Source organism: Vidua chalybeata, chromosome 3, assembly GCF_026979565.1.
Source record: "Vidua chalybeata isolate OUT-0048 chromosome 3, bVidCha1 merged haplotype, whole genome shotgun sequence".
In the NCBI taxonomy this organism is placed as follows: Eukaryota; Metazoa; Chordata; class Aves; order Passeriformes; family Viduidae; genus Vidua; species Vidua chalybeata.
In genome coordinates, this window is record NC_071532.1 from 106,196,012 (window position 1) to 106,219,185 (window position 23,174).

The window sequence follows — 23,174 nt, forward strand, 5'->3', positions numbered from 1 at the left end:
CCACCAGGTAAAACTGATGCAAAACTGATGCAAAGGGCTGCTGGAGAGGAACTAACGGGTTAACAGCACTGCTAAAAAATAAACTTAACCTGGAATCTCATCTTCACTACCTTGATGTTTGTATTTCAGAAGATTGTAACCTATCAAGAGCAGAATGTCAAACTTTTTATTTTCTAGTCAGTATGATTCATGACTATCAGCTTTCTGCAGGTAACAGAATGGGACAACTATTTACAGGAGAAAAACTTTGAGTGAACTTTGTTTAAAAAATTAACATAGTACATACAATTGCAACTTAATGCCTTAACACCTTTTCAATTCCTCCTTTTAAAACTACTCATCAGAAATCTCCTCATTGATACCCCGTCTTTTGGTAGTATTTGTGCCAGAGGCAGTAGAAATACTATTGTCAGAAGAATCCTGCTTTATAGAACTGAGTTTCTCTAACTCAAACTATTATAACAGCAATTATTCACACATGAATACATTCACTTGACTTCTAATTTGGACAACTATTCACTCTATAATCTTCACATAACCTCTACAGATTTGCCAAAGGGATCTTAATTTCAGTTCTAGCTTCTGTCTGGTTTGCTTTTTTGTAAATCACTACTAAGCGTTTTTAATAACAAGAAAAATCTGTCTGACCACAAGTCACACCTAACATTTCACTCAGGTTCACATGAAGTTGGTATCAAAACTAAATTTCACTTGCTCTTTTTTTCCTAAGATGCACAATCTATGCAGACAGCATATTTTAAAGTGCTATGTAATACAATGCAATTAATCACTGAATAGAAATATACTCTACATTTTGTTAACCAATAAGTGAAGTTCCTCAATTCTTCCATTCCTATGTTAAGACAATTTCAGAGTCATCTGAAAGACATATGAACAAGGCAGACAGCATTTCTCCTAGGTATGATTAAAAATAAATTCTGTGCTGTCCTTACTTCAGAAGGACTAGTCCTCTAGATTAAGTTAAGTAAAATGAAACCTGTAGCAGACTTTCAGAAATTCTGAATTCTTGCCCACTGACAGGTGCTGCTTGGAGACTCTCCAGTCAGATACACTAAGTAATAACAACATCATCTGGTGACATAAGTACCAACCCTGTCCAGAGCAGAGCATTGTTCTTGGCTATTAAAGAACAGTCATAGTAGGAAAAAAAAAAAAATCCTAAAAAATATGAACCAAAAAATTCAATTCCTTCCCACTTTTCCAAAGCACTACTCCAAGACCTAGCGGTAACTGTGACCTTTCTGTTTACTATGGTCTCAGGAAAAGAGATTTCAAAAAAATGGGAGAATGGTACAGAAGCTTTGGAGCTGAGGTGTGCAAGGTTGCTGTCCCCCAAATCCAGCAGTACAGTGACAGAACTGTAGGCTACAGAGAAATAAAATTAACAGTGGAAAAGAAAGCAGACATAATTAGATTATTTGAAGACTGTCAATTATTAAGAAGCAAGTCTGCTTCCCTTAATGTGGAAGAACTCTAATAAGATGCAGCAGAGATCTTTCTCTTGAAATTTCTGTAGTTTGACTACTACAGTACTGTAAGTGCAGCACAGTGTTCAAGGCTAACAAGTTCACTTTATGCTGCAGAGAGGGCTTCCACACTGCTTAAAACCCATCAGAGAATGTGAATCATCTGTCAGTAAATGATAAAACTGACATCCATCAAACAGTAAATTCTCTGTTGTTACTGTATTTCATGAAGAATTCCTGGGGATTAAAACCCAAAGATTCTCATGGCAAGCAAGATCACCATGGATCTAGATTTTTAGTCTGCAGTATCAAGAACCACTTAAAGCAATTGACGTGTTTTAAGTTTTTCTTCCATGATCAAAACCCTCAACACCTTTCTGATGTGTTGTGTGTAAAGTAACTCAAAGCCTTGAGAAATCACTTATAACCAGCAACTTACACTCTCTTATACAGCATCCAGGATATCTATGTACCTGCCACAGTAATTTAGCTGCTTCCAGTAGCTCCACATTCCTTACCAAGAGGCACTAAATAATCCACTTGAAAGTCTCTGGAGTTTCTACTCACAAAGTCCCAAACTGCAGTCAGAGATAAGCAGCAAGAAAGAACAGATCACAGTTCCACAATGGCTTAAAAAGTAAAGTGAGGTGCCAGCTTCCACTAACAAAGCCATTTCTTCCTCCAAAGCCAGCTATAGCATTTCCATTGCCTCATTTGTGCTGGCACTACTGTTCCTGCAGTAAAACAGATAAGGGAACTAAATCCATCTGAAACATTAGGTTGTTGGGGTTTTTTCTGGGTTAGTTTTCAACATCTTTGGTTGAGCTTTCCAACTCATGAATGACAGCGCTGGCACAGGGAACACGGTGGGAATATGCCACCAGCAACAAGGCAAGACAGCCTCCTTAGTAGTGACCTGCAGTTTGACCAGCCTAAAGTGACTGTGGGACCAGTCCCTAAAAGATGTCATTTTCTTCACCTAGACAGAAGGACTCAAGGCACAGAACTGACAAACACATGAAAAGAACTGCATACAACAACTTCACATATTTATGATTTTTATCACCTTATATAACAGCTTATGTTTTGTAAGCAAATACTTGAAGAATCTGGGCATATCTACACAACACAGAGAAGTCAAGTTTCATAAGGAGGAGTTGAAATAGGTACAAACCAAACCTGATTGCAGCATTCCCAGTATTTTCTTCCCCAGTCAATTGCTTTCCCCTACCATCCCCAATAATGCTCTCCACTCAAGCTCTTCCCAGTCTTTCTCATGGAACTATCCCAGTGTCTCCTGTTCCTCCCCACCCCAGCTGAACTGGACACACTCCATGTCAGAAGTGTGCATGCCATGACTGGTCAATACCATGTTTTACCTGCTCAACTACCATTTTCAATCTATCTCCTTTTCCTGCAGTAGACATGTGCATTTGTCCAGCTACCAATTTTCACAAAACCTGCAGGAATCTAATCTTTCAGGTCTCAATTCCTGTCAAATCTGTCTGAACTCTACTAAATGTTTTAGAAGTAATTAGGGGAGCAGAGATGGACAGAGAGCACTGGTATAATTTTCTTGGGAAACCAAGATAAAAATATAATTTACAAGAAACCAGAGTAATTGTATTAGTGAAATACATGGCAAGACTGTCATGCTGGAAAATTAAAGAGGCAAATGAAGTCAAAAGAGAAAAACCAATCAGATTAATGTCATCTGTGAAGATAATTTTTAGACTTTTCACCTGTGTAGATCTGCTTATTTCCCCTCTGTACAATAGCAACTATTGCAGCTGTATTGCTTGGTACCTTCTTAAGGACTAGTGAATGACACCTTCGTGCTGCAAGAGAGCCATGAACAAACACAAGAAAGAATCATGGCTACTGGGTGGTTTCTCTGTCAAGGAGGCAAAATCTGAAGTTAATAAAGGTAATAATCGCAAGAAAATCCACTACTTCTGCAGAAAGAAACACTAAGTGTTAATTTAAAGCAAACATTGTCACAATTTTCAGAAGGGAGGAAGGAAGGGATCTATCTGGACTGAAAACTGTTTTTATTACATCACTTGTGCATACCACTTTAGAGGGGAAAAAAAAAAACCCAAACTACTTCAGAAGATCTTTTTACCTTGTTTACAAGAAAGATTATGATAATGCTTTCAAGGAAATCTTAAAAAGAGGCTGAGCCATCTTGCATTACTGAGTTATAAAGAAGAGAACAAGAGAATATAAAAAGTCACTGATCAGGTAAATTGTAGAACCCACTTAGCCCTCTGTCAGAGAAAAAAGACACTTGATTAATTCAATAGGCAGGTATTTAATAGTGATGAAAGAAAATTTCTTTGTCACTAGATATCACTGAGTTCAAAAGTTTGATGGGATCCCAAAAAAGAACAGGCAGTCAAGATTTATTAGAACTCCCGCAAATTCACTAAACTGCATTTTAAATTAGAAGAATTTAAAAGCCTATGGGATTTAAAAGAACTGTTAACCAACCTGGAATCATCAGCTACATTGGTATTTCCTTCAAAATCAGGCAAAAAAAATTATTTCTCAAATGTTTGCAACTTTCTTTTAAAGCATCTGGTTGAAGGCAGCACAAGAGATCAAAGTACTCCCAACCAGAATGCCAACTCCTACGCTACCCAGAACAAAATGACAGAGAGACAAAAAGAGGCAGTTGTCCCAGCTCTGAGTAAATATATCCTCACATTCCAGAAAATCTTTTTTAATGGTGCTTATCAAGTAACAGTACTTGCCTCTGCCTCAAGTGAGAAATAATCCAAGTCAAATCTCAAAAGCAGAAGAAGAAAACTAAACAGTAGCAAATACAGGATAAGTGACAAAACAGCAGCTACAAGGATTTTCATGTTAGCATCTGAATGACTGTTAATTTGCCAATATCTAATTCTTGAATCCAAACTCAGAACCACACCAAAAGGAAAAAAATAGTTCAAATTATCAAAACCATATTGCACCTGGTATGCCATGTCCTTTGATAAGGCGTTGCTGCAGTCCCAGAAGCCTAAAGTACAGCAATCACTGACACCACTGTCACAGAAAGGTCAAAGAAGAGACACTAAACAGATGAAAATCGGACAAAGACTGAGAATAAAACAGTTTCTGAGAAAGACTGTAAATGAAAGACTTTTTCTTTCTAAAAATCTTTTTTAAAAAGTACTCTAGACAAAACAAAAGCCTTTCTATTAGAAACAAAGGGTTCCATAGGACAGCAAAGATCACCCATTTGGGTGTGAAAAAGAGAAAACCAAAAACCAATCAACCAAAAAAATCCAACAAAAAAAGGCAAAGAAAATATTACTTATTTAGAAACAACGTTTTCTGACATAGTTTCTTAGATCCTTGCTTGGTATCCCTACAGTCCTTTATAGAGAGCCCACTAATCACTTAAATTACTGGGAAAAGTTAGCAGTGTGTTTACTTCATATTTCATAAAATGACTTTCATATAAAACTTATATTTTTAATAGTTTACATAACACAAAGGATTTAAATTTTCTTTATTTGCTCCAAATGCCATTTTCACAGCTATGCTATTTATCATATGGCATAAAAAACATCCTCTCTATGAAGAAAACATGAAATCTGCAGTCTATCACTACAATATATTATCATTAAATGCTGCAAAAAAAGATAAGAATGCAAAGCCAAATCTTCCCCACAGAGTTTATTTATAAGTAACACTAAAGGAAGCAAGTGCAAGACAGTAAATTGCTATGTACCATGCCCCATCTACTGGCAAGATGGAGCAGTTGGATACAGTTTTATTATACAGGATCCAAATGATTAAAGAGATGCTAATGATTTCTGAGCTAATGTGTATCTAAACCACTTCATTTAGCAAACACACCAAACTGCACACTGCTGGTAGTTCCCTTTTCCACACAGCTCCAAAGGCAAAATAAGACTCATCTCAGCAGTGCCCAGTGACAAGAGGCAATGGGCACAGACTGAAATAAAAGACAATCAAAATTAAGAAGAAGAATTTACTGTTTGCATCCAAGCACTACAAGAGGTTCCCCAGGCATGACACACAGCCCCCATTCTTGGAGATGTTCAAAAAACAATTAGACAAAGCCTTGAGCAACCAGTTCTGAGGGGAAAATTACTAGAACATCTCCAGAGGTTCCCTCCAATCACTGCAATTTTGTGATTCTATAATCATAAAACTATTTATATAAGACTTCTGACATCTGTCCCATTCCAAGTTCCCACAAGAATACTTGCACTTTTCTCAAAATACACAGTTGAAAATGGAAGTATTTTAAATTGTGGCAGAACTTCCCCAAATAGATTCTCAGCAAGTTCTAGTAATTCAATACTTTTAAAACTCATCTATATAGTGAGACACAATGCACATAGCTGTACCTTCAACAAGGGAAATGGGAGTTGCAGATGAAATGTAACTCAGGAATGTGTATCACCATGCCTTCAAACAGAAAAATTACTTATTCACCACATTTCCAACAGCCCATCTGGTCCAATCAAATTAACAAAATATCTAAAATACATCAGAAAAATTAAATGAATCACAAAAATAACAGTTAAGTAAAAAACTAAATAAAGTTTTATACAAAATATAAAACCTCAGAAAACAAACCAACACATAATAATCCAACTCTCACTCACTACTGTACTAGCCCTGGGCAGGACCCTAAATTTGACAAGGCTGCTGAACTGTCTGCAGTCCTGTCTGTTTTTAGAGAAGATACTTGACAATAATTTTTCTTAGAGTTCTAAGGTTTGTCAACAGAATTAACCTTTTTGCAGCTCTTATCTAAAATACTGTAATAAAGCCCCTAAAAGTAGTAATAACTGATCAGGATGATTGGTTATGATTGGTGATTCTTTCCGTAGATTCCTCTAAGGGAAAACATGAATTCAAGTTCAAACAGCAGAAAGCATGTAATTATTTTCAGGATTATTGAATAGTATAGTTTTATCCTGTTTAAATAAAATACTTTAATATTTTTCTTGTTACTCTGATTGTGCAATACATTATAGTCTTTAAAAAAATAGTATTTCATGACCATAAAAATTCCACTCTCCCTCTAAAATAATCCCTCTTCAGAAATCCCTTCTCCAAACTTACTTCTTCCATTTAAACAATCACAATCCACAGTTTCATTTTCTGCTATTTGAACTCCCCACAATCTGCTCAGTTCTGCTCTCATCCTTCTCTAGCCTATCCTCCAAGTACCCTTTTAAGACCATTTCTCTTCCTCATTTCCAGTCTCTGCTGAACTGACCACATCAATCTTCAAGAGTGCCCATGTACTACTTGAATCCTTTCTGCAGATTTCTGATTGCTCATCAATCCCTGGTTCTCTCTCTTGATTACTAGATGCATCACATCCCTCCTGGACTAGTTACCTTTCCCAGACTCAGCCTTAAAAAGCAGATTTTCATTTGATCGTAGACCCAAACACCACTGAGCCTCAATTTTTCTTGCCTACCAAGCTAGATCATGAAAACACCAACAGGATCAGTGCCTTAACAGTAACTTTGTTGTTTGCACAGAGACACTGGCAATTTCCTGCAGCTGATGGCTCGAGTTTTCAAACAACTGCTGCTGCCTCCACAACAGAGGGGAAGCGAGAGAGGTACCGGAGGTGCTCTGGATGCAAGTCACCAGCGAGGGCTGCTCTGCCCCTTCTCAAGGGATGTCCAGCTTGGAGGTCTATAAACCTCACCGTCTGCTGCTCAGCATGCACAGCCAGCAAAGTGCTCTGTAGGGCAGCCAGAGGGAAAATTTCCATCCTGGACTTCACAGGAAATTTAAAAAAATTAATTGGGAATCCCTTCCCTACACTCTCTGTTTTGCACAAGCTGCCAAATGAATAAAGAACAGCTTGGATCCACATCATCAATTTATTATACAACAATTTATTCTAACCATAATTCTGTACGATTGACTTTAATTCCTTTAACGGAAGAAATTACAGCTTCGGGAAATAAAAGCATACACCTCTAATTAATTAAACCATTTGACATCAACACTATCATTCACATATAAACAATGTTCATCTCTGGGCAGTTATCACCATGCCTAGAAAACGATTTCTCATCAAGGAAAAGGACCATGAAGGAGAGCACAAATACCAAAATGAAAATCAGTTTGCCATCAATCAGCAATAATCAATAATGCTACTAATAATATATTAATAATGGACTCCACATCTTCAGCAGGAAAGCCAAGTGCAACTATCAGCATATCCCCCATACTCACTGTCTCTCACAATCTTTATTTTCTTTATAATGAAAATATCTGCCATGTATTCACCTGTTCTAATCAACTTACCTCTTGAAAATAATTAGCAGTACCTCTGATTACCCACTCACACCTCACAATTCTAGAGATTTTGATCACTTAACTGGATTCATTCAGTAGGCTCCAAGAAGTGGTATCTTAACATCCTCCAGTAATGGCTACTGACTGTTGAAAACCATTGCCATAAAGGAAAATACAGTTAAATTGCCAACCTCTTCTCTAGCTTTCAGCATGACACTGAATGTATTGTAGACAGGAATTCAATGTAGTGCAAGTGAGAGATTATTAAGCAGTGTAGAGGTATTTACCTGCTAATACACAGAGTAAACAAACCTGGAACCTCATCAAACCATTGAAAAGTGTTCTTCTTGGATCTGAGTTCTCTTATACTGAAAACAGTCTTTTACAACAAAAAATGCAAAATACTCATACTGCATTAGAAAAATAATTATTCTTCATCACAAAACCAGAAATCCTGCTTCTTTACAACTTCTTGGGCAGAGATTTTATGTACTCCTAGAAGGAGTATTTCTTAGTTCTATGTGTTTCATGCCTAAAATTACTTCTGGAAATAATCAGTAAGCAGCAGTAGAGACACATTCCAAATGTCTGCCATTGGAAGGACCTCTAATTTTGCACAATTATCACCCAAAGTACTTACAAGCACATTTATTTGCAGAGTTGGGCCACACAGCCATGGTGGGTTTTTGCTTGTTCCGAAATGCCTCTTCAACTCTGGCTTCTGTTTTCCGTACCGTGGAACCGTGAGGATTTACCTGTTCTGCTGGCACTGAGAAGCCTGCATGCAAAAGACAACCATACCTATTTAAATAAACCAAGCTGCAGGAATCTACTGAATCAAAGAAAAAACTTGGAACACCATAATGCAATAGGAATAGATCCATTAATATTTAGCTGGACATTCAAAATAAAGATTTGCATGAGGAATATTTTGTTTCTGCTGACAAAACAACTTACTGGCTGCATGGTCTTAAACTGTCAGCTCTGATGGATTAGAAAAATGTGACTGCCTCTCACACTCTTTGGGTCCCCAAAGACTGACCCTTCTATTCATATTTCCTCTACAAGTAAATTCTTACTGACCATTTCAATCTTTTCTTTATTTTAAACAGTTTTAAAATAAGTGGCAATTCATAACGGCATTGTATGCCATATCAAAAAGAGTATCTGAATAAGAACCTTGTACTGTCACTGTGATCTATGCTATGTAAAATGGATCCATTTCAGAGTCAATATGAGCTCTTAAATTAAGAAAATGCAATTCTGCTTTTAACAAAAAGTGTGGTTTGCTTCCTGTAATATTTAATCTCATAGCTTCTACTGCTTCATAGGTTTTTTAATTAAATTCTAAAAAAGCAAACTTTCATATTGGTTAAGCACATTTTAAAGACATAAATGAATATCTGAAGTTCTGTATTTGTGAACTAGAATTTCCTACCCATCCACTAATATGGTCTTCAAAATGTTATACATCTCCAATAGAAACCAGAACCAAGTGATCAAGAGCTGAAAAGAAGCTCCAAAACTGATGGATGCAGAAATTAGAAGATTCACATATAATCTCTCATCTCACAATTAATAATTACAGCATAGGTTTCTAGGTACTATTATAAAAATTTTAAACTGCATATCAAACATATTTCATTATTCAAAATAACTATCACTTCTACCTTTTTATTAGCTGGTCTCCTCAAGTTGCAAATTTCAGTAGTCTAGGATATAGATAGTTGGTTCTTATTTACCAACTTAAAACTTGCTGTCCTTAGGCTTAACATCTTTCAACAACAGCACCTCATTTCAGTAACAGAGGAAGAGAAATTCTAGTTTGACTGCTACATACTGATTTTATTGTACAGTTTATGTGCAGTACTTTTGAGACTGGTCACCAGTCAGAGTACTAAGTAAAAATGGCAGATGTGTGGAAAACAAAATAAAACAAATAAATGAAAAACCAAAAACAAAATAGAAAAAAATGCCCGAAACAAAACCAAACACCATCACAACCACCCCCCCAAAAAAAAAGCCATGTAGAAAAAACTTTCAATTTAACAACTACGAAAGATTGCTAAGTAACTTGCTGACAAAATTGTGAAGAAATTGGATATGAAGCTTTTTAGAATTTTTCATCCCTTGCTCAAACTGCTCTGAAACAGGGTACATGTCAAAGTCTAGACAAGCAGATGCCCTGTGATTGTCCTGATCTGCTGTCTTGCTGAGGCTGCTCTTTAGAGCAAAATGAGAATAACGGCAGAACTGATCAGCATTCATATCCTTGCCATCCACTACAATGACCAGTGCCAAGACTATACTCCTGAAGTGTCACCATCCAGGTGCTCTGCACCACCATAATCTTTGATACAACTCCTGATCCCTTGTGATTGCCTTCCAGTGTGAGGCTTCATCAGACCTCAGGAGCTTGATATATTTTCCTCTGCTCATAAACAGTTAAATTAACACAGCTTCTTCTAAGCATTCCAAGTCTTTTGGACTTGCTTTGGTTAACATTCCTTGCTAACCCAGTCAGTGATCTTCGCCTTGCACATTCTACAGCTGGACCGACTGCAGAGCTCAGTTGTCACTGAAACCACCAAGTGTGGTCCAGAAGCACAAGCATCTTCAAGTGTCACCTGCAGTACCTGTGACACTGTAACAGTTTCCATGCCAGTGTACTGAATCCACTTTGAATCTTGCCCATTCCTGTCTGTGAGTTGTTCTGTCTCACAAACTAGTGCTGCTCATCATGTACCTGTACCTGAAGGCCCTCTCACACCAATGGTACCTGCTTTTTCTGATTTAACAAGTTCACTGCAGGATACCATCAGCTTTAATTATGACTTAAGACATTGCCCTTCTTTCAACAGTCTGCAAGCTTTGTCTCCAGAAATATCTATTACTGGGCCACTGCCACAAAAAGGAGGGCAGCATTCCAGTTCTTGCAAACTTGCAAGAAAGGACTACAAGCCATAGAGTCATTCTCTGCAACAAAGAGCTCTTACAAACATTTACTTTAACCTCGGAAGCAATAACCTTTAACAGTCATGGGGACTTGGATAATTAACTGAGCACAGCTCACAGCATGATGCTGTGTCCAGAATTGTGAATATTCTTGTAGTTCTAATAGAAAAGTACAGAGGAGAAATGAAGGCATTATATTAGCTCTGTTTTACAGCCATGGCGAATTACAATTGGTTCATTTATCCACAATTCAAGACACACATTGGAAGCTTGCACAAAATTAGACAAAAACACGCATGACTGAATAGGAAAATACAAAGAATTCTATCTGTTTTAATCTGAAGGAGAGAAAGCCTATAGATACTTGCATAGTTCAAAGAAGTTTATTAATAAAGAGTCTTCAATCTACCAACAGAAGTATTTCAAGAATCAGCAGCTGAAAGGTAAGACCAGACAATTCAACCTAGAAATCAAATAATGGAGCTTTATACCAAAGCAGGAAACAACTTGCCAAGGTAAAGCTGGAATTATTGAAATCAACGATCCCTAAATCAGCATGAAATTTTGTTCTAATGTTATAGTTCAGTGATTTTCAACCTTTTTCAACTTTCAAAACTTTAAAACTTTTACATGGAGGTACACTCTTTTTATGTAAACAGAGCACTGCTGCCACACTGGGAATATGTTTGGACTTTTGATAACTTTCCCTTTAGAAGCTGTACACAGACTTGCAAAGGTTGTTTCTTAACCAAAAAAATCAATATATTATCTCCAAAACTACACTTGTACACATACCAGGGTGAACTAAATCCAATGGTTTAAAGGCTATTCTCCCTTATCATAATTCTTATTATACTGTACTACAGGCACTTTTAGAACACAGCTCTGGTTCCACCACATCCACATCAGAAGTTAGTACAGCAACCCTAACATTTACTTTTTCACCAGGTTCTGTAGTACTGTCTGTAATAGTAGGCAATGCATCCTTCTTCTTGAAAGGATGATGGTGTCCTATCAGTTCAGCTCACAAAATAGGAAGAAAGAGAGGTTTCAAGCTCAATCACCCTTTAACCTGCACTGTCTGAATTTGACATGCATTCTTTATTTCATATTAAATTTAAATTTTTGTATGGAGGTCTGTAAATTCTATCCCATATATGTACAGAAGCTTTTCTTGCTGCCCATGTTCCTGGCCAGACTGAATTCTCTCAGAGCTTTCGCTTTCTTAACTTGATCCCTGGCTGCTCAGTTCCTCTGTAGTTTTCCCAGGCTACCTTTCTCTGTTTCCACTCTCTGCAGGCCTCCCTTTTGTGTTTAAGTTAATCCACAATCAACTTGCTCATCCACACAGGCCTCCTGATGTGTTTACCTAACCTCTCTTTCTTGGGAAACATCACTCCTGAGTTTGGAGGAGGCAGTCCTTGAGTATTAACCAGCTGTCCTGGGCCCCTCTTCCCTCCAGGGCTTTATTCCATGGGACTTTACCAAGTAGATCCCTGAACAGGCTGAAGCCTGCTCTCCTGAAGTCCAAGGAACTGAACTTTGCTGTGCACCCCTCTTGCTGCCCTTAGGATCTCAACCCCCTCCACTTCATGGTCAATGCAGCCCAGCTGCTCTTGAGGTTTACATTCCTCACCAGCCCCTCCTTGTTGGTGAGAACAAAGTTCAGCACAGCACCTCTTCTTGGTGGCTCCTCTACAACTTGGAGAAGGAAGTTGTCCTCTACTCATTCTTGAAACCTCCTGAATCGCTTCTGCCCTCTGTGCTGTCCCTTCAATACATACTGGGGTGGTTGAAGCCCCCCTACAAGGTCCAGGGCTTGTCAACATGAGCCCATTCCTACCTGTCTGTAAAGGGCCTCTAAGTGTGTTGTGTTATGATAACTGAAGTTAAACATACCTCTTTTTCGTCTTGCTTCCTTGATTTCTTCACACATCTTATTAAATTCTGGATCCAGTTCAGCAGCAATGATAGCATGAGCAGTATCCTTCAAAGTACATGCTCTATGTCTAATTATTTTATCTAGAACACAGGACAGCACATTTTTTTATCACAATTACAAAAATTCCTTAGCATTTCTGTGTTGGTTTGTATTGCATATTACAACACCAATACAAACAGAAATAACTGGGAAAATTTACAGATGTCTGAAAATGCAGAATAATCAATACCACAGCACACTCAAAAATCACAACCCAGCTATTGAAGAGATATAGGTGTTTTCAGAAGTTTAAACTGTTACTTTAATCCACGGTGGCATCTATAAACAAATGCAAACAGTGAATGATGAACACACCTAAATCAACTTGCCATAAGATGTAGCCAGTTTCCACAGGCAGATCTACACAGTACAATGAAGTGGAGTGAGAAGAGTCCCAAAGTAACAAGAGACTTGTCCAGGAATTAATTTAGCCACTAGGGTCTAGGAATATTCACAGTTACACTGACTGCAAAATTACACTGGACATCATCTGCACATGTAAGGTAGACCTGGCTCACTTAAATTCCTTCCCTGTTGCTTTTTTTTCTTTAACCTGAAATTATTTCTTAATTATTATTTAACAACTGATCAAAATTGTGCTAAAGCACATTTCCTTACATTTAATAGCTGTTTCTCATTTTAATTCTTTAAAAAAAAAAAGGCAAGAAACAAGCCTTGAGTGTGCTACATTTTCAGGCCTATTTGGGGAACAGAACAAATTGCCCATGCTGGAAGCCTAAATGCAATTCAGGAAAAAACAGACCAGTTCCTCTACCTTTGAAACACACAAAACAAATTATTCCACCACTGAAATTTGAGAAGTTATAACTTAATAACTAAGCCTATATATGGAGAAAATTGACATCCAGAACGTAGCTTTTCAATGAAATCTCCAACACTCATTGTTTGACTTCAGTACAAACATATTTAATTTGTCAATCCATCCATACTGAATTACTTTTTCCAGCTGTTGCAGGTACTTCACCAGTAACCATCAACATTAATGTCTAGAACATATTCTACAGCCAGCAAATTAATGTTTTAATAATCTTTAAAGACAACAATTAAGAATAATACTAAATACTCATTTCACAAGATTTGTAATTCTAGAAACAGCAGCTTTTACAGCTGGAAAAACTGCTGAGTGAAAGAGACTATCCAGTGTCTAGTTCAAAAGAGTCCAACATTTTCTGGGGAAAACTACTGTCCATTAAAGTTACTCAAAGTTGGAAGGTTTTGCCTACATATTTGTGAAGCATTGTTTTATGATCACAAAAACCCCCAGACTGCATTCATTCCAGATGTAATTTTGAGATATTAAATGTCAAAGTTTTGGTCAGATAATAAAGTTTAAGAAGTCCTTGCAAAGAGGAAGGGAGGGAAAGGGAGGGAAATAAAAAGGAATCAAACTGGGGTGTCGGACTGAACCACTACCTTCCTCTAATCCTGTGCTGGGCAAGACTTTGCCCAAGACAGTGCTTCAATGAGGCACTCATGTCCAACAGACAGTGGTTATGTTCCCATGCCTTCAAGAACATTTCCCAGTCACACAGTGGAGCGAGAAAACCCCAATCTGTCTTACTACAGAACCTGTCTGAAATTTACAGCAAAGAACCAGGAAAAAAAATCACCAAGCAGTCAAGTTTTTGATATCCAGACTGCAGATAAAATCAGCCAGTCTGGTCGTCCCTTTGCTTTTCCAACTTAACAACAGGACAAAAGCAGGTACAGTATGACTCCTCTGCAAGCAGAAGCAAGCATGTATGTCCACCTTTAAAGAATGTGACCATTTGTAAGTTAATATTCATTTAATGAATGCATCTGAATGCATGGAATGCTTCCTCTGAACAGCCATTATGTGCTGTTTCAGGTGTGTTCACACAAGAGCCCAAGAAATTCTGGATGCCAGAAGAGCAATGCATGCTCTATGGTTGCAGATGACAGAACAATTTTTCATTACCTCCTATCCAAAACTGAGCCTAGAAAGAGCCAGATCAATATCCCCCAGTTCAGTTCGGACAGCAAGGAAAATCAAAATATCCCTTAACATGTGCTCTTCAAATACACTCTGAATGCCAAGTGCCCATCAAGGGCTTTAATTAGTTCACATCAACTGCACATTAGAAGTCCTGAAAAGTGTGTTATCAAGAACACAAAATAAATGGACTTTTCTAGTTGAAAGAAAATAGGGCATCATAAACTGAAGAAATAAAGTTAATCTTCTACAAATATGAACTGGGTTAAAAAGGCAATGTGAAACCATAGTAGACTATACAGTATAGCAGACTATACTATATCTAGTCCACACAAGAGACTTGTAAAATGCCTCAGAAAACCAAAAATTTGAGAAGAAAAACACGGAAAAATCAGGCTTTAACCTGCTAAAGCAATTTCACAAGATGTCATGAAAAACTTTCTAACACATTGGACAACATTTGTAGATGGACCCTGATTGCCAAGTACCACAGATATTAAGCAGAACTCTGCATTAAAAGGGCGCTTTGTGTCGATGCTTTGTTGATGATTCTTGAAGCTGCCAGCTGCAAGGCTTTCTTTCGGCAATGTGCGCTGAGAGACAGCCCTAGCAAACAGCACACAAGATCTTCTATCCTTAGTTTGGAGTGTGAACAGCTTTTAGATTCATTTCAGTCTACAAATTCTTTTTTAATTGAAAGCATCCCATCACACTTTGTCAAGACAATACTGTCTAATCTCTCCTAATCAGCTGCAAATGACTTCCTTGCCTGGTGATTTATCCTGTTTTATTTCTATCCCCAAATACGTAGATTTTGATTTCTGTGTATGAATCTCATGTTCCCAGCTAACATGGAAATACAGCAGACCACTGCCAGATTGTGTGCAGATTCTCTACAGAGCTCTCCAAATTACAGTGGGGTTTTGGTGCCTATACAAAGTCTAGATACCCAAAAGGAGCTATCAAATTTGAAAGGAAACTACAAAACATAATTTATTAGAAAACAGCTCTGAATGCTGCAGTTTTCCTGCTCTTCTGATGTCCCCAGTGCACTCCATGCCTTAGAATACTAAAAACACAGACCCTTAGGACTTGCTTATCCTAATTATCACAAAGCATGCAGCTTATCTAAATGCCTGAATAGCAACAGAATATGGAATTAAGTACTAGGCTTTCAGCTCTAGGTAGGCCAAAAAGAAGTAGGTTCTTACCTCCAGGATCTTTGTCTGGATTGTACTCCAATGCATTGCTGCAGATCAGGTCAATGTCTGTTAAAAAATCCTTGGCTGTTAAATAGTTGTGTTTATCAATTTTGGTTATTACTGTTGATAGGTCCATTGGCTCTTTGATAACCTCAAGGTAATCTGAAACCTATGAACAAACAGCACACAGAAATGACACAGGACCTATTGAATACTGACAATCACAACTTTATACTTGGATTCATTCCACATGCTTAGCTCTAAGACATTAAATAAACATTTTGATTTTTAAGCAAATTATTCTAAAAATTGAAGTTTTATCAGGCTAAAAACATAGGACTTACAAATCTGTTTTTCCTACAGGAGCTCACTAATTTATCTTTCAAAATTAATTAAACAGTATTTTTGAAGCAGTACAATTAATGTAAATGCATTTTTCATTTTAGACTAATTTAGCTATAGATTTTTATGGTGCTATAACACTGTCATGGAACTAAAAAGGCAAAACCCATCAGTCTAACTTGAAGCCCTAGGAAAAATTAGGGAAGTTCTATTTTGTTCACTTTGTAGGTAAAGTTCTCATTAAATTTAACAGCCAAATTATCAGCTTTAAATACCTTCTATTAAATAGTTTCTTCAATCACTTGTTAAACAAAGAAAAGTCAGGTTTTATGGATTGCAGATGTTAGATTGGCTGTACAGAAGGACAATCTAAAGAAAAAGCCTTGTATCACAGTTTACTGTGAACTTAGATCATAACTGGAGATTCAGCAACCAGTGGGGCACACGAAAAGGTGTTTAACATAATTCATACTATAAGGGTCTCAGCCTTAATAGCCAAATGCATCAGCACAGCTGCCGTAATGAAGTTCATCCAAAAAAATCAATGAATTTGTTATTAACTTCACAGAAAAAAAATATGTTATCAATGTTTCAGTGTGATTCAGATTACACTTAATTAAAAACACTGGCAGCCTCTAAAACAGTACTGCATTTTTTTCTTTTGAAATCCACATATGACAGTCACTGTCAGAGAACTTAGGAGTTAAATACTCAAGTCAAGCCACTATGGCTCTATAAGAATATATGTATATGTATATGTATATGTATATGCATAGTGCCTGCAGATATATATTACATCATAAACTAACATTAATGCATTACTTCAGTGGACAGCAATGTATCACCTAATTCCTTAAATACAGACATTGAAATTCATATAGACAAATTAAAATGGCAAAAATTCTCTTTTTGTCTCCCTTTTTGGAAACATGATAGTATCTGGTTCAGGGATTGGAAAGTTAAGCCATAGGCTTACTTTTCTTGTTAGCACAGCATCAGAAAATCTTCACTGGAAGCTGTATATATTGCTGCTGATTTAGTCAGAAAAATTCTTGACTTATCACACAGCAGCATTCTCTGCAATGCAAGTAGGAGTGAAATAAACCTAACACATTTTTTAAGGAATTCAAGCAGACAAGCTGTTGTAGAAAAGAAAGGCTAGCCCTGTGCTTAAATGCAGCAGGTGGGACAAAAGGATTACATTTGATTTCTGGTGCTGTGATATATTAGCAGGGTTCTGGCAAGTCTTCAAGTAACAAATTCACATTTTTATTCTCTTAATCTACAAAACATGGACAGTTATTTATTCTTTCTCTACGTGCCCTTAATCATGTAAGTTTAGAACACAAATTCTTGACAGAAAGGAACTACCTTCACTATAAGTATGAAGAGTTTCTACAATAATGGACCTCCCAGTTTCACAAGAAAAATTAAACCAAATTACTGCTGAGACCATGCTCAGACTGTAGGTTGCCACATTAAACAGCTCACCAGGCTTTCAAAATTAGTCAGCTATTGAACACTATGGAAAACAAAATTAAGAAAGGACTGCATCAGCCCATAAAAGATCTGTGTTCCATCCTGCAAGGAATTTACACTCCAGATCTGCATTATACAATGCTGGTCTTCTGATATCCCATATTCATCTTTTAATGTCTTCCTAAAGAGATGCTTCTCTCTTCAGAAGCAATCAGGGATTTTTTTTTCAGTTAGTAAGCTTGCAGGTGGCCAGCATCTGATCTCAAAGTCAGACCAAACACAATCCTATTCATCCAGCAGCCCCTGAAAACAGATTTGCAGATCGAACTGTCTCATCAGTTAGGTGTGTTCAGTCCATAATCAACCAGTTAATGCCTTATAATGTGCTACCATCTGTGATTAATGGCATCCACAAGCTTTACTGCTGAAATTATGCAACAACACTATTAATGCTGAATGCATTACAGAACACAGATCATTTTCCCAATACTATCATGTCTATGATTACAGTGCTATAAAAGCTTTTATTAAAGAATTATATTTATGGTTTCAAGTATTTCAATATCAAGTATTTCAGAAGCACTGGCAGGGATAGGAGTGTTGGCATTTTAAAATGCTCATTTCATTTATAAAATGGACAGGAAAGTACAAGGTTTTTCCAAAGGCCATTGGCAATAGAACATGTTCTAAATTCTTGCATCATGGACAATGAGGCTGTGACTGTACCACCAGCTAAAAATCAGTATCTTAGATTGGACAGATCATGGATCAAACATGTACTTTTCTAATTAATTTAACCATTTCCTTTTTTAAATTTGCATTCTTTTTCTAGTGTTTTCAACTTCATTGTTTGCACATTACTGAAACAAGACCTCTTCAATATCCACCGGTTTGCTGAAGATGTTAAAGCGTTTGTCTGTGGCCAGCCTCTTGGTGACATCCCTGAGAAACAAGCGCAGCTCCCGCAGGGTGTTCTCCTCCTGGTCCTCCATCCGCTGCTTCTCCGCCTCCGACAGCTCCCGGGCAGGACACGGCAGTGCAAGAGGAAGAACTTCCAGGGCACGAAGAGCTAGGGAAAAGAACAGGAAATCAGACAATGGAAACATTAACAGTACAGTGGCTCCTTGCATTATGCCACTCCAAATTTCATGATATGTATTCAGTATGCATCGTGGAACTAACTATCACTGCATCCTTGACCCCATAGCTCTCCAACTTCAACAACTGTTAACTGTAACTATGAAATTTATTCTGGGCACAGATTAATGCTGTCACATGGTAATGAAACTAACTGTTAATTACCCACACCTCTTTAAAAAGGAAAGTAACACAAAATAAAACATTAGGATCACATTATTATTGGTTTTATTGTAACTTAGTTTACCAGCCTGTTTCCTTCTTGGTGGGGGCATTGCTGCCTCATCAAGAATTAAGCCTTTGAAAAATCGCAATCTGTCTTCTTCACTTGGTCTTTGAATATAAAAAACCTCTTCATACTGAATTCTGAAAATACATTTCAGCTAAAAAAAAAAAAAAAGAAAAGCCATAAGAAAAATGAGCCCCCACTGAAAAAGACATGAACAATGACCATATTGTAATACTAGTCACAAACTTTTCAAAACCAGACACAGGACAGGAGATGGTAAACTCTACCTAAAGCTGTGCTCACAGAAAACAAACACTTGCAATTGTCACTGAATTCTCTATAGTAATGAAACTTGCAGTATCCCATGATCCTAACAATAGCCAACTCTGCAGTAACAGGAGAGTTAAAGGGGGAGGAGAAAAAAAATCACAGAAAATGTTAAGAACAAAAACTCAGGAATCCTCCTCTAACCAGAGCGTCAGAAAATGTAAAGCTCAAGGTCAGGCCTTTAGACTAAATCTGCATTTAATTATAATGGAGTAATTTGTCAAAAAGAACAATTGGCATAATGAACTATTTTGTCTTCTCAGCAGAGTGGTATGGAGCTTATGGAAATCAGTAATACAGACACACATCCCTCATTAAGGAAAATTACTAACATTCAATAATTATTACATTTTCTGTCTGACATATTTTAAATTAAGTTAGAAAGCCACTACAAAACAAATTATTTTACATGATTAAAACATTCAAAAGAGCACAGAACCCCCTAACAATGCCTCCTTCCATGATAAACTTACCTCTTCAGGCAAATCACTAAACATGGACTCAGAGGTAGACAGTAGAAATATAGGTGAGAAAGATGGTATATCTTGCAGCAAAGTTAGGAAAGTAGCTCTCACAGTTTCACTGACAGCTTCCCACCAATCACCAATATGAGGCATGTAAACTATACTTGGTACTGTTCTTCGAGCTTCACGAAAGATCTAATTAAAAGAAACAGTTGCATTTCAACTAAGGAACTAAATTGTTACCATCAGTTGTGAGCAACAAAGTTCTTGCACACTACAGAACGATTCGTGTTTGTGGTCTTTTATAGACAAATGTTCCAGCAGAATAGAATTATCTAAAGACTTTCTAAACAAGTGTTTGTGACTCTTAGCTACAGCATTCAATTATTATAAAATAATGTGCCAGGGAGACTACAAAGCAACTACTTTGTTTTAAAAATATGTATGTTTTAAAAACTTGCTATGACTGAACAATCAAGATGAAAATTAAACTGTTTTGCAATTCATGCAATACTCACCAAAAACTATTTGGAAATGTAAAACACTTAAAACTAAGCAAATAAGCCTAGAATCACAGCACACCAATCCATACACAAGTGAATAAAATTAATATCAGGCACTGAATACCCAGGTTAAACTTACCTAGCACTAGGTATGTGATGAGAGGGCAGGTTAAAAATGTAATTACATTCACTAGTCACTAGAGAGATTTCTATCACCCTCTAGAGACCTCTTTACTGGAAACAGGAAAATAGAAGGAAACAGGAAAATAGAAGGAGCCTGTGAAAACCTGGACTTTAAGTTACATTCCAGCTGGCTGCCTTTATACTGATACAATCAGAATTAAATCATTGACTCATTACATGGGAATCTGAAGTATCACCTGTGCACATGACTCTTCAGGCGTTTTGGCACTGACTGAATAAAGAGCTGGCAGGTCCAGCCTGTGTACGGAGAATTTTTCCAGGGTGTGCAATAGTGCTGGAGCAAGGTGCGAAGTCTGACCTGAACCTCTTTCCCCGGAGAGCAGTAATCTCGGTCTGTAAGAGGTTGGCTGGTGATAAGCTGACCTGCACAGAACATAACAACAGCCAATTAACATACCAGTGTTATCACTAGATGGATATATAGGAAATATTTTAGAATCCATAAGACTTTCAGTAATGGGTAACAGCTTCCTATAACAGCCTAAAAAGATCAACTAACTCAACTACCCCTGAATACTGCTTCAGGTGCCAATAACTCAGGATTTCTCTTATCTTGGGTTTCACAACCATTTAACTCAAACTCATCTGTGTGAAGCTATGCATACATTAAATTCATTGCAATTTTAATTATAACCAGTTTATTTAAAACTAATTCCTTGATCATATAAAAAGACTTATTGAACATCCAGTAAAGACAGCAATTTAATCATTCTAGTTCAGTCCTAACTACTAATGTATCTCTTCAGTAGCCTCAGGAATCCCAGGCCAATCCTTTCATCCCTTAAGTGCTGCCTAAGATTTTCAAGAACCAATGAACATTTCAATAATTTACTTATTTAAGGAAAAAGATCTGATGTCGGGTGAATAACATCACTATGCATCATGTATTTTAGCCTAATTGTACACGTCTAATCAGTAGACTTCTGGACAGAAGGAAGACTTCAAAGAAAAACTGCAAAAGGAAACTTATTTTTTTGTTTTTTGTTGTTGAGAAGAAACTGTAAGCAGTCCACAGAAGGGGTTTTGGGATTTTATGTTTGTTTCTTTCTCTTGGGTGTTTTTACCCAATTTTATGGACAAATGATACATGAAGAAAAATGCATTAAGTTTTCCCATTAAAAGTCCTTTCCACTATAAAAAGAAGAAAATTTTTAAGTAATTTACATTTTCTCTCATTAAGGCATTTCTATCTGCCCATCAGTGAACTCAGGTTTGGAACAAGACTTGCTGCTATTACTTCATGTTAAACATTTTGGGACAGCAATGAACATTGCTGACCTTTGGCTTTCAGTTCTGGTGGTGGTGGTTACACACACAGGTAATAATCAGAAATGCTCAGAAAACAGACTGAGAGAGGCTTACACACTTAGCAAAAATAAACACAGTCTTGAAATTCTTTTATTTACAGACACACACCCATACAAATATATACTGTTGTTTCGGGTTTGGCTTCCCCCATCCCAACCTCACAACAAAAGCTTAAATTTGGCATTAGAATACTTAACTATGTCACTCCAACTCTTTGAACTTTAATCTTTATTTTTAAGCTTAGATGTCCACAAATTCTGTTCTGTTCTGATTATTATTTAGCATAAAAATTTTAGCAGTTTTCCACAAGATGGCTCTACTAAACAGTGCCACTAATGAACAGTTTTTCTAACTTCATTTTCTTTATTCAGCAAACTCCCTGCAGAAACTACCACATAAAGTAGTCTAAAACTATTCTTAACACAAAACCAAGAAATCTTTATTATTGTTAATTACTCTAGCTAGTTCAATTTATATAGTAATCACTTATCCAAATTTCATACATATTTTCTAAATTCCTGTTTTCCTGAAACTTTCCATGAAAAACAATGAAAAAAGCACATTAGAAATGCTGAATACCATCATTATACGTGATGCTTCCAAACAGCTGCATACGCAGAAGCTCAACCATACTTTGGACCAAGAAAAAGCACACAACCCCTCCAAAATATTCCTACACACATCTCTTCTCAGTTCTTAATCTTTCCAATCAAAGTAATTTGTTAAAATTGAAAATTGCTGTTAGCATCTTTACTTCTAATCTACATTTTGAAAAACATTTCTGATTCTAGTGTGTAGGATGTGGCCTTTCCCAAGCACACCCCCACATCTAAAACTCCTGTCTGTACACTTACATGTTTCCATTACAGAACACCACTGCCACCCCAAAGCAAAAGAACAACTTTTTTAGCTCTCCTGATGTAAGAATCACCTGGGTTTATCTATCTAATTATATGCATTTAGAGAAACACTCACATTGTAAAATGAAGGTAGGGTTTATGTATAGCAGCTGATGACTGTTTCTTTGGTGATCCTGAGTGACAGCTCGTCTCAAAAATTGAAGAAGCATTCTCATCTTCACTATCATCTAATATTAGACTCGGTACATCTGTTCCAAGAGATGTATTAATTAGAACTTTATCACTTCTAAGTACAAGTACAACAAACAAGACAAGATATTACAATTTTCTTTGTGTCAATTATAATAAATCCTCAAATGTAGAAGAAATTAGTTAAAACTGTCTAAGTATCAGCCTTCAGAATAATAAGTAC

The 23,174-nt window shown here is 36.9% G+C and overlaps 1 protein-coding gene across 4 annotated transcripts in view; it reads right to left on the reverse strand.

Moving 5' to 3' along the window:
* The window catches only part of ATAD2B (ATPase family AAA domain containing 2B), a 75,965-nt gene that overhangs the window by 12,334 nt on the left and 40,457 nt on the right, over positions 1–23,174 (reverse strand). For 3 of the 4 annotated variants that reach the window (XM_053939327.1, XM_053939325.1, XM_053939328.1), the window contains 8 exons: positions 22,878–23,010; positions 20,771–20,957; positions 19,897–20,082; positions 19,115–19,250; positions 18,603–18,799; positions 15,919–16,078; positions 12,651–12,773; positions 8,437–8,574 (listed from right to left, as the gene is read on the reverse strand). In XM_053939327.1, the coding sequence (XP_053795302.1) occupies positions 8,437–8,574; positions 12,651–12,773; positions 15,919–16,078; positions 18,603–18,799; positions 19,115–19,250; positions 19,897–20,082; positions 20,771–20,957; positions 22,878–23,010 (1,260 nt within the window). The remainder of the gene's footprint in view (positions 1–8,436; positions 8,575–12,650; positions 12,774–15,918; positions 16,079–18,602; positions 18,800–19,114; positions 19,251–19,896; positions 20,083–20,770; positions 20,958–22,877; positions 23,011–23,174) is intronic. The other variant, XM_053939326.1, reaches the window with a different exon arrangement.